Source organism: Podarcis filfolensis (assembly GCF_964270895.1).
Source record: "Podarcis filfolensis genome assembly, chromosome: 5".
Taxonomy (NCBI): Eukaryota; Metazoa; Chordata; class Lepidosauria; order Squamata; family Lacertidae; genus Podarcis; species Podarcis filfolensis.
Genome location: NC_139608.1, coordinates 64,496,959 through 64,509,613, shown reverse-complemented (window position 1 = coordinate 64,509,613; position 12,655 = coordinate 64,496,959). Strand labels below are relative to the sequence as shown.

The 12,655-nt window shown below is 44.4% G+C and overlaps 1 protein-coding gene across 1 annotated transcript in view; it reads left to right on the top strand.

The window, feature by feature from the left end:
- The window catches only part of LOC310763253 (uncharacterized protein), a 46,348-nt gene extending 35,368 nt beyond the window's left edge, over window positions 1–10,980 (top strand). Inside the window, exons 15-20 of the mRNA XM_083615138.1 lie at window positions 5,200–5,309; window positions 5,490–5,626; window positions 6,572–6,718; window positions 7,395–7,466; window positions 8,674–8,739; window positions 9,969–10,980. Of these exons, the coding sequence (XP_083471264.1) occupies window positions 5,200–5,309; window positions 5,490–5,626; window positions 6,572–6,718; window positions 7,395–7,466; window positions 8,674–8,739; window positions 9,969–10,202 (766 nt within the window). The 3' untranslated portion in view covers window positions 10,203–10,980. The remainder of the gene's footprint in view (window positions 1–5,199; window positions 5,310–5,489; window positions 5,627–6,571; window positions 6,719–7,394; window positions 7,467–8,673; window positions 8,740–9,968) is intronic.
- The last annotated feature ends 1,675 nt before the right edge of the window (window positions 10,981–12,655 follow it).

Below are 12,655 nucleotides of genomic sequence, written 5' to 3'. Positions count from 1 at the left end.
AGGAGTTATTCTCTCTCTGCTGTTGGTGTTGAGAGAGTGCAGACACGTTTTCTCTGCACTGCTGGAAAGACAGAAATAAAGGCATGTAAATACATTTCTGTCTGTCTCTCTCCCCTCCCTGGGGATGGAAGGGGGGAGTGGTTGTGTTCTTCTCACGTTTGAGAAGGATCGCCGATAAGAGATCTGGCCTTGTCTTGCCGGGAGCCACTGACGGGGGAGATCAACAAGGAACTCAAGCCGGGCACCTGGAGAGTGGCCAATTCCTCTGACTAAGGCTTGAATTCCTAAAGGACTGCTCCGCCTGGTCCGTCCAGGTGAACTTCTTCTTCTTGGAGCTGAGTGTGTCCGTGATGGCCGCCGTCTCCTTCGCGAACCCCTTGATGAACTTGCGATAAAAGTTGGCGAAGCCGACGAACTTCTGGACCTCCTTCCGATTGCGCGGGCTCTTCCAGTCCAACACCGCGCGGACCTTGGTGCTGTCCATGGCGAGTCCCTTGTCGGACAGCTTGTAGCCCAGGAAATCCACCTCCGTCATGTCGAACTGGCACTTCTCTAGTTTGGCGTAAAGTCTGTGCTCCTGTAGCCTCTGCAGGACCTCCTTGACGTCCCCCTCGTGAGCCTCCTGCAATTCCGAGAAGATCAGGATGTCGTCCAGGAAGCAGATGCACTTCTTGTAGAGGAGTCCCGCCAACACGTGATGCATGAAAGCTTGGAAGGTATGGGAGCCATTTTGCAGACCAAATGGCATTACGCGATATTCATAGGTGCCTAAAGGTGTAACATGGCCGTCTTCCACTCATCGCCCTCCCACATGCGTATAAGGTTGTACGCCCCTCGTAGATCCAACTTGGTGAAGAGTCGTCCCTTCCTCACCGTCGCGAGCAGGTCGTCGATCTTGGGCATGGGGAATGCTGTGGGCTTCGTCCTGGAATTGATGATCCTATAATCAACTACGAGCCTGCGTTGGGGCATGTCTTTCTTCACGAAAAACACGGGACTGCCCCCCACTGCTTTGGATTCTTGGATGAATCCCCGCTTCAAGTTGTGATCTATGAACTCCCTGAGTTCTTGCAGTTCGTCCTCAGACATGGAATACAGTTTTCCAGTCGGCAGCGTCGCCCCCGGCAGGAGGTCAATCTTGCAGTCGTAAGGCCTGTGGGGAGGCAGCTTATCCGCTTCCCTCTCGCAGAAGACCTCCAAAAACTCCTTGTACTTGTTGGGTACCGCTTGCACCATGCCTAGGTGTAGCTGCGGTTCATCCTCTTGCCCCTCCTCTTCCTGGCAAGTCCGGATGCAGTGTTCTGCGCAGTAGGAAGAGCAGAAGGTTAACTGCCGCTGGTACCATGCTAATGCCGGGCTGTGCCTATCCAGCCAACTCATGCCCAACACTATGGGCGTGTCCGACAGGTGGGTGACGTTGAAGCTATTGACTTCCCGGTGGTTTCCAATTTGCATTACCATAGGCGGTGTTTGCTGTACCACCTCTCCTCCCAGTATCTTCCTGCCATCGACCGTGACGACGTTTAGGGGCATCGTGGCTGGTAGGAGGGCTATGCGATGTTGCTTGATGAAGTCCACTCCTACAAAGTTTGCGTTGCTCCCAGAGTCAATGGTAATTGGGACTTCCAGGGTGAACCCATTGGGCAGCTGGAGCGATGCGGTGAGTTGCACCACTGGTTTGGGTGGGAGGGGGTCTGTGGGCTGTAAAATCTCTGGGGACTGCTTTACTGACTCGCCTGGCTGGGCCCCAGTGCTTCCGTTTCCAACCAGGCTTCTTCTTTTCCCTGCAGCTGTTCTTGCTGCTGAACTGCTCCCTTTACTGTTGCTGAGGCTGCAGTGTGCTTCTGGATCCTCTGGGGACACTCTTTGGCCATGTGCTGTGCACTGTCGCAGATGTAACACTTCCTGCTCCCTCTAGGAGCCTTCGCCTTGACTGCTCCTGGTGTTTGGGCTCTGCTTGCTGTCTGAGCCCTGGCACCACCTATCTCCATCGGCTCTTCTCCCCTCCCCAGTGGAGGCGTGGATAGCACGCGCCCTGTCTCTTTGGGTAGGAAGGGAGTTGTTCTGGCTGGTGTGCTTGCCCTACGTCCCTCCTCTCTGCTCCAAGGGCGGTCTTCCAGGCGCACCCCTATCGCCAGAGCTCTTTGAACGACTTCTGTGGTGCTTTTAGGTCTTTCTCCCCTTCCCAGCTCATCTTTCACGGCCCCATTCAGTCCCTCCCAGAACAGGTCCCTGACAGCAACGGAGTCCTTCTGCCAGCCCAGCACATTCACTAACGCAAAAAAGCGTGAGTGATAGTGTCTCACCGTGGCTTTCCCCTGCTGCAGCCCATGCATTTCCCTCCTGGCCACATCCACATCTACCGTTGATTTAAAACAAGCGTCCATAGCTTTGATAAATGCGTCGGCATCTTGGAGGGCGGGATCATTTTCGCGCCATAAATTCCGCAGCCACGATTTAGCTTCCCCATGCAGATGAGTAATTATGAATCCCACTTTCTCTTCCTCATCTCTAAAGTCTTTCCGAAGCAAATTGAGCGCGTAAACTATGTCGGCTCTGAAGTTAGGGTACTGCTGCAGGTTCCCGTCGAAGTGGGCTACTATGCTGCCCCCCCTCTTCCTGAGGCCAACTCCCTCCGGCTTGGGTCCTGGCAGCCCCTCTTTGCCCCAACGTTCCCACCTGGTCTGCAGATCCCGGCAGAGCGCTACTGCTTCTTCTTCTCTTTTCCTGGATGCTTCTACTTCTGCATACAGCCTCGTGACTGCGTTTTGCAGTTCTGTCACCTTGTCCTCTGTAGTCATCTTTGCCTATCTTCGTGAGCTCGCAAAACACCAAGTCTTGCCCCTCGCTGCGCCAACTCACGCTGCGAGGTTTAAATTTTAACTGAGACGGAGCATACTGTCAGAGCTGCCCGAGATCCCAGCTCACAAAGGACCAACGCTGCTTCGTTGTTAAGTACAAAAGTCTTTATTGAAGTTCAGTTTCACTTCCAGAGCCGCAGCGTGCAGCTCTACGTCTCAAACTTCAGACCGCTGATGCTCCGTCTGAGTCTCCTCCCCCCAGGCACCAGTTTAAGACTCTAGCCTTACTCCACCTCTTCCTCTGTTCTTTCCGCCTCTGGTTCCGCCTGTCCGTTGGGGTCTCGCCCTTTCTAGACTCTTCTGACGCTGAATCCCCTGAGCCTTCCCCCTCCCTCCGGTGGGCTTTAGGAGCTGGTTCCCCATCCGGGTCTCCTGCTGTCCCCCGCGCCTGTACATTTGAACTTGGCGTGCGCGCCCAGCCAGCAACTTTCCTCCTGACCGTTTCCCTGCTGCTGTCACTGCTTCCCCCTTCGGGGAGGCTAGCTGCAACTGACCTCCCCTCCGTTGGAGGCGTGGTCAGCCCTGACTCACTTTCTCTCCCCGCTGGAGGAGACGCTGGCCCTGACACATGTGACTCTTCCCCCCCACTACGCTCTGGTGGGGAAACTGGTCCTGATCCCCCGCTGCTGCTTCAGGGTTCCCCGCTGGCTCCTTGTTTCTGGTGCGTCCCCCCTGGGACCCCCCCTTGCCCTGACCATCGGCGCCCCCTTCTGGGAATCTTCTGGTTCGCTGGAGAAGCTCATGGAATCTCTCGGGCCACTGTCATACTCCCCTACGCTGCCCTCGGATTCTTCCCCTTCGCTCTCCATTTCCTCTCTCCCCTGTGCTCCTGCTCCTGAGCCCCTGACAAATGCGTTTAACTGAGATGCTTCATAGATGTATTTATTTTTATCATCATCATCATCATCATCATCATCAATCTTTATTATGGTCGAGACCCAACAAATCATTACAAAGCAATGCACAATTCAGACAGCCTACCTCCAGGTTAAACAGGAGCATCTCCACCCCCATCGTTCTACCCCGATACTGAGGTCCAGCGCCCAGGGCCTTCTGACAGTTCCCTCACTGCGAGAAGCCAAGTTACAGGGAACCAGGCGGAAGGCCTTCTCGGTAGTGGTGCCCGCCCTGTGGAACGCACTCCCACCAGATGTCAAAGAGAACAACAACTACCAAACTTTTAGACGACATCTGAAGGCAGCCCTGTTTAGGGAAGCATTTAATGTTTGATGTATTCTTGTATTTTAATATTTAGTTGGAAGCCGCCCAGAGTGGCTGGGGAAGCCCAGCCAGATGGTCAGGGTATAAATAATAAATTATCATTATTATTATTACTATTATTCTTTTGTTCAGACTTAAGGATAGGGATCATTGGTTCTTGCAACCACCAATAAAAACTTTGCCACTGCTAATGTTCTAGCGTTTGTCCGGTCTTCCAGTAGGAACCTGACATAGTGAGCCTTTGATTTTCCTGGGAAAGGTACCAGCAAGGGTAATATCAGTTCAGCCAACCAGAGCAGAATTTTAATTTAATTGTGGGGAATTTTTAGCATGGCACCACACTCCACATAATATCAGAGGGTAGTGACCCCCCAAAAGGCATTTCCTGCTCTTGCCCCTTCACTGTGGAATGCCCTTCCATCTTCCATATGAAAAGCATCATCAGTGTGATTCCGCACATCGTTCCTGATGTAGATCTTCATTCTCCACTTGGTTGTAATGAAGACATTTATTGCCACTTGGTCATTGGTGTAGATCTTCACTCACTGCTTCCTCCCTGGAGGGAAGTGGTCCAATTTTGTGGTTCACCTCCAGTGCCAGAATATCTTAGGCCAGTCCTAATACAACTAGCATATAAGACCACGAACAATTTGGCATTTAGATTACCTGATAAAGGGTCCGCTATTGTACAGATTTGTTAGTTCCTCCAGGCATATTGTGAAGACACACCATTTTGCCCAGACATTCCAGGATGTACACCTTTTAGGATGTGTAAAGGGACTTCTGAACTACCATTTAAATTTAACGCAGTTGAGCGATTTTATATAATTTAATATAATTCTTTAAAATTATCCTTTAACATGTGGACAATGTACATATCTGAGAACCTATTGGGCAAGTTTAAGGGTGATATAAATATTTAAATAAATCATAAATATATATTTACTCTTTCTCTCCTTACTCTTTCCATAGGACAATAAGCTTACAATGTTATCCTCCAAAAGTAAGGGTATCATATGTAATGTATGGTACCTTTTGTATTTAGACATTAATGTCCACAACTGTATGCAATTGCAGACAGGCAAAATTTCACCTATATTCTGTGTTTGTCTTTCAGCTTTCATGAAATGGCAATTTATGATAATCCAGCAGCCATAGACTTTATTCTGCAGAAAACTAAGCAAAAAAACTTGTATTATATTGGCCATTCCCAGGGAGGTACAACGGGTAAGTTAATAAGAAAAGAATGAAATACCTTTTATTTTCTTGCCTTTCTGCATTATCAAGCATGGCTGATGGGCTCCAGCTCCTGCAACACCTGGAGAGCCACAGGTTTTTTTTTAAATCTCTTGTTTGTTTGTTTGTTTGTTTGCAAGTGCTATGTTTAGAATTGTTTCTTTTTTCCAGGTTTTATTGCCTTTTCAACCATGCCACAGCTTGCTCAAAAGGTTAAACTCTTCATGGGCCTGGCTCCTGCCTACACATTGGATGGCATGAAAGGAGTCTTTTCCTTAATTCTACGCCTTCCTCAAGAATTGATAAGAGTAGGTATTATTCAAGGCCCATAATTCTAATATATATTTTTCTTCTGCATCTTTATGGAGAGTTAGTCTTCCTGCCATCCGCTTCATTTCTTTATGTTGAGTGTGAGCTTGAAGAATTAGAAGGTTTGGATCACATGAACATTTGTAGTATGATAAGGTCAGAGTCACCGTGGACTTTAGAAACAATTTCATCAGACATATTATATTGAGAATCTGGAATATATATAAACATAAGTTATACGTGAATATACCCTTATGGATCTCAACACTGGAAGTCTTTCAAAGAAAAGAGAAATGGTTAATGGAAATTCTTCTTCTTCTTTGGCGATTACTCGTAGCCAAGTAAGATTGTCTTCCAAGAACATGGTCTTAACAGTGAGTCCCTAAGTGACTGTGGAGGCCAATTCTAGATCCACACATCCTTCCACAATGCTTTTCGGTGGCTGCTCCCAGACAGGATTAAGACTCTGTCACAGTCAGGGATGCTAGAAAGGAATGATTGACATTCCTACCTGCATGTGACACAACCAGTACCATTTGAATTCTGCTGCTGTTCAACTTCTGCCAAATACTCTGTTGTTCATCTTACTGTCCACTATTGAGAATGCCCTTTTCCAGGACCCCACTCCCAAACTTTTAAGGAACTATCAAGAAGGCCCCATCTGCCAATCTTAATACCTGAGAGGTTGTGTGGGAAGAAGGTGGTTGTTGGAGAGCACCCCCTTAGAAATCTCTCCTCAGCTATCCAGAGCCAGGCCTACATCAGGACCTGGAAGCAAAATTGACTAGACAGCCCAGGCATCTCACCTTGAGCATGCTTGAAGAAAAGTGGTATATAACTGTAACATAAAGGAGATCTGTTCCTAACAGGAACCTCAATGTTTCCTTCCAAGAAGGGATGATTATTTAGTAATGCTTCAGATTTTTTAAATTTTATTTTTACAGCTTATGTGCGGCAGTAATGAACTCTGCTTTTTCTATAACAAACTAAAAGCCAACAATGCCAAGTGGTGCAGCTATCCAGGGATTGACAAACTTTGTCTCCAAATCATGTCCTTATTCCAAGGACGCAATGAGAAAAACCTAAATGTGGTAGGTAGTTTTATTCTCTATCATTTATTCATTTATTTCTTTTTGAAAGAACTTCAAGAAAAGAAAGAAAGAACTTGAAAGAAAATCAAACAAACAAAATAGAGCATTTGCCATAATTTTGAGTTCCTTTACATAGTTGTTCCATGGTGAAATTCTAGAGGCCTCTTTTAATAAATGTTGATCTATCTTTTAAAATTTATTTTCAAAATTAACTTCTCGTCTAGTTGGTAGTTGGTCATTGACGCATGACCATAGAAGAGGAAATGCACAGCACTACAAAAACCAAAGAAGTTTCAGAGTGACTAATTTTAACTGCTTATGCTAATTTCCAGATGCAAATTTAGAAGGAATTACTACTATAGGGCAGGCTGTGACCAGGTGACCTCTGTGCCTGCTCCATGTGCTGTCCAGGTGCTCACTATTGTGAGGCAACTTCAAGGCCCCTGTTCTTCCTTCTTTATTCTTTATCAGCTGGATTCACTATGGGTGGGGGATACACATCTAGGTACCCAGACACCTCTTCATCAGAAACCTGCTTCCTTGTGCTGCATGAAAGTGTCTGTATGCTGCACTACCTTGATTGCCATGACCTATCGCTTTGTAAATAAATGTGTTCCTTGAAAATTTTTCGAGAATGTGAATATAAAAAGCATTTTCTTTTCTATTATTCTTCCAGAGTCGAGCAGATGTGTATCTTGGAATTTACCCTGATTTTACTTCTGCAAAAACTATTGCACACTGGAGTCAGGTACATTCTAACAAATACCTTCTCAGCATCTCAAAAAAAATGGGAGTGAAAAGTCTGACGTTTCGACTTGCCTGTTTAGTTTCTCATGTTTCTGTTTTGGTACTAAGGTTTCCATTTCATTTTATAAAAGTGTAGTTTTCCAGATTACCGGACCACTCAAAAGTTATATTCTAGATACTTCAATATTCAAACATGAACTGTAACAACTCTTTGGATCTCATGGGAAGAACACAGGAAGCTGCCCTTTACTGCCCATTGCTCCTTTCAGTTCAGTATTGTCTACTCTCACTGGGAGCAGCTGTCCAGGGTTGCAATTTGTAGTATCTCCCAGCCCTACCTGGAGTTGCAAGGAATTAAATCCGGAACCCTCTGAGTGCAAGGCAGAGACTCTATCACTGATCTATGGCTCTTCCTGAATATTTAATTTTGACATTATAATTCTTCCTTATGCTCTTTCGCCATTGCTTATTCTCCTTGCTGCTGAGTTCTACAAGGGAAACAATGAGGAGTAGAAAGCTGACAGGCAAGCAGTGGGTGGAGGAGGGAAGATGGAGGTTGGTGGGGTACTGCCCCATGCACCAGAGTGCACTAACATCCACTGGTGCTGGGAATCCTCACATTACGCAGAAGGTGAAACATATTGCAGTGGTCTTGACAGCTGAAGATTAGTGAAGGCTGGGCAAAAGAAGAGGTCAATATTGTGGGCACAGGCACCAATTCTATGGGGTAAGGATAGCTCCTCCCTACCAACATATGCCCGAATAGGGCTGAACCCCCTCAATCTTGAGGGGCCGGGCTCAGTTTTTTACTATTTTCTCAGAAATGAGGATGATAGATATGTTAATAACTTTCTACCTGACTTTCTAGAGACACCACTGTTTTAAGCAGAGCTTATGGTCCTATCATTGGCCAGGGTGGATGGTGGGAATTCTGATACTGTCAAACCTCGGTTCCTGAACAGCTCCATTTTGGAACGCCTTGGCTCCCGAATGCCAAAAACCTGGAAGTAAAAGTTCCCATTTTTGAATGTTTTTATGAGGCTGAACATCCGACGTGGCTTCTCTTTGAGTTCGACAACCGAAGTTTGACTGTAACCAAGATCTCTAGAGTTTGAATTTTCTTGTGGCTCTCCATCTTTCAAGAGGATTTTGTTTTTTGAACGTGCACCAAATTTCAAATTGTGTATAAGTCTTTTCCATCTTTTTAGGTTGATAAAACGAACCAATTTAAGTATTTTGATTATGGATCAAAGAACAAAGCTGTCTACAACATGGTAAGTGTTTTGGATTCTAATGAGAGATTTTGGCGGTAGGTTAAACGTTAATGTGAACCATGTTGCGATTTCTGAGTTCTTATATAATTCCTTTGGGTGAGATAACACCAAAGACACCAAAGAACTGGTTGTAATTATGTGTTTATCTATGAAAGTGCATGCATTTAATGAGTAAGGCATAGAAAATTTCCTTATCCCAAGTCAGACTATTGTTCCACCTATCTGTCTATACTGATTGGCAGCAGCTCTGATTCTAAGCCCTACTAGAAAACCTGAGGGACCTATGACCTTCTACACACAAACCAGATGCTCTACCAGTGAGCTACCACTCCCCTCTAGATTTTGCCTTTTGGGATCCACTGAGAGCCTCCTTCCAGGCCAGATGGGCAGCGGGGCTTAGCTGAAACTAGTCTGCTGATATGTGCGGAAGTGGCTGCCTCTGCTATGTTACTCCACCTTTCAGCTGTTGGGGGGGGGGGAGGCTGAGCGACATCATCAAAGCCCTACTGCCCCTCAGGCTCAAATGGAGACCCTACCTCTGTCCTGAAGAGCACGTCCTCCTCATGAGCCATGAGGGCTCTCATTCCTTTTGCTATTCTTACTGCTCCAGAGTAAGGAGTTGGATACTTAATAGACAGTTAAAGAATGATTTTCAAGGGACAGATGTTAGACCTTCAATGTATCTGAAGATCCAAAAGATGTCTTTAAAAAGAGGAAAATATGCAGTAACAGCAGCGAGAATATTATTGGCCCAAAAATGGAAACAGGAACAACTGCCGACGCTCGAAGAATGGAGAATGAAACTGATGGAGTATGCTGAACTGGGCAAACTAACAGGAAAGATCAGATATATACGAGATCAAAAGTTCATTGAAGACTGGGGAAAATTTTCAGACTACCTGAAATGTGTATGTGATGAGCAAATAACGCTAGTGGGATTTCAAGAAGTTCTGTAAATGATAGAGGACTATTGTATTGATGAAAACTAAGTGTGTGAAGGTTTATAAAATGCAATATAAAATTAGGAAATGCGTATTTAAAAATTTGAATAATGGATGATTGTCAGAGAGGTTGAAGGAAGTCTAAAAGAGAAAATATGTGATAAATTTAGACTGGATACTATAAATGTACGTTGGAAAATTTAATAAAAAAAATTAATAAAAAATTAAAAAGAGGAAAATAAATAAAAGTGAACCTAATTTTCATCTTTCTGTTCTTTTTCTCAACAGAGTACACCCCCATTTTATAAGATAGAAGACATTACTGTGCCAACAGCTGTGTGGAGTGGTGGGAACGACATTGTTGTAACCAAAAAGGCTACTGAACGGCTGCTCCCTCGAATCCCTCATTTAGTTTTCTATAAGAATATTCCTGAATGGCAACATTCGGATTTCATCTGGGGTCTTGATGCACCAGACCAGTTGTTTAAGGATATGCTTTCTCTGATGCAAAAGTTCAAATAATGTCTTAATATGAGGGGCAAACTATATACCTGATATTAATGCAGACACATTTTTTAAAAGTTTTACATTTATTGTTTTCTGTACTTATGTTCTTCTTTTCTGTCGCAAATAATATTAAAGGTTGGCTAGCAATAACAAAAGGATCTACGGAAGAAAAACACACAACAAAATCGATGGTAAAAATGTAACAACATGCAGGGGCACAGCCTCTAGTACTACTTATTATTATAATATATTATATTGTGTAACCATGCATTATAGAATAAACTTGCTTCTGTTCTTCAATGAATCATGGAATTCTTTGCCAATACGAAGGGACCCCCAAAAGGCCAAAGAATATGCAGCTTGGAATAACTTTTTGTATTCCAGCAGAAGGTACTCCAATTCCGACTAACCCATGCAGCCAGAGGTCAGTGAGGGAAATGTCACACATCGCTCAGGTTTGGCTATCAGGACCATGAGCCTCCATAGGGCGGCTGTCTCTTATTTTAGCAAATGTTTTCAACTGCTTGACCCCTGTAATACCTTCCACGTAAAAGAAGCTAATCGCTGGCTGGCATTGTGTACACCTGGCTTTGCCAGACACAAGGGAGCCTATTACTGTTGAGACTTTGCGGCTGATCTGGGGCAAGTTAGGCAGTGTTTGTTGGTCCAGTTTTGAGGTCCAGTTATTTGCAGTTTGTCTCAGTACGTGGCTCTTGCTCCAGCATGGAATGGGGGGGGGGGCAGGGAGGCCTGCCGATAACCCTCCAAAGCCACCATTAAGAAGCAGAGGTTCTCCATATACAGTGGTACCTCCAGTTGTGAACAGGATCCATTCCGGAGCTCTGGCCGCATCCCGAGGAATTAGCAACGGGAATTCTGCGCATGTGCGCGGCGCAGTTTAATGCTTCTATGCACGAGCGTGGTGTATAGAGCGCTTCTGCGCATGCGCGCACGGTGAAACTCAGAAAAATACTTCCGGGTTTGCTGTGTTCATATCCTGAAATATGCACAACTATTTTTTTTTAAATAATTTTTTATTAAAGGTTTTTATAACAACAACAGACATATAACAAATACATAAACATACAAAAACAAAAACAAAACAAAAAACATGTACCATTTCATATCTTAATTTCTTGTACCTTTCTTCCCCGACTTCCTCATGCCTCCCTTTTCTGTATTCCAAATTCTTATCAATTACTCAGCAAATCTTCCCTTATTTTAATTTGAAATTAATCTAATCTTCCTTATTCTCCTTGTCTTAACCCTTGCTAATAGTAACCATTTACTTTCCAGTCCAACATCATTCTAACTTTCGTTAATTTTGTAATATTTCTTTAAATAGTCCTTGAACTTTTTCCATTCTTCTTGCGCTGCTTCTCTTCCCTGGTTTCGGATTCTGCTCGTCATTTCTGCCAGGCCCATGTAGTCTATCACCTTCATCTGCCATTCTTCCAGTGTGGGTAGTTCTTGTGTCTTCCAGTACTTTGCAATAAGTATTCTAGCTGCTGTTGTAGCGTACAAAAAGAAAGTTATATCCATCTTTAACACCCCCTGTCCGACAATGCCCAAGAGAAAGGCCTCTGGTTTCTTAGGGAAAGTATATTTAAATACCTTTTTAAGTTCATTATAGATCATTTCCCAGAATGCCTTAATCTTCGGGCACGTCCACCAAAGGTGAAAGAATGTACCCTCCTTTTCTTTACATTTCCAACATTTATTATCAGGCAAATGGTAAATCTTTGCAAGCTTGACTGGGGTTATGTACCACCTATATATCATTTTCATGATGTTTTCTCTTAGAGCATTACATGCCGTAAATTTCATCCCGGTGGTCCACAACTTTTCCCAATCAGCAAACAGAATATTATGACCAATGTCCTGAGCCCATTTAATCATAGCTGATTTAACCGTTTCATCTTGTGTATTCCATTTCAGCAGCAAATTGTACATTTTTGACAAGTTCTTAGTACTGGGTTCTAACAATTCTGTCTCCAATTTTGATTTTTCCACCTGGAAGCCAATTTTACTGTCCAATTTAAACGCTTCATTTATTTGATGATAGTGCAACCAATCTCTCACCTTCCCTTTTAATTTCTCAAAACTCTGCAATCTCAATTTATCCCCTTCCTTTTCCAAAATTTCCCAGTATCTTGGCCACTTCGACTCCATGTTTAACTTTTTAACTGCCTTAGCTTCCATTGGCGACAGCCACCTTGGAGTTTTATTTTCCAGCAAATCTTTATATCTGATCCAAACATTTAATAGTGCTTTTCTGACAATATGGTTTTTGAAACTTTTGTGTGCTTTAACCTTGTCATACCACAAATATGCATGCCACCCAAAAATGTTATTAAAACCTTCCAAATCCAAAATGTCTGTGTTTTCAAGAAGCAGCCATTCTTTCAGCCAGCAGAAAGCTGCCGCTTCATAGTAGAGTTTAAGGTCTGGCAGGGCAAACCCCCCTC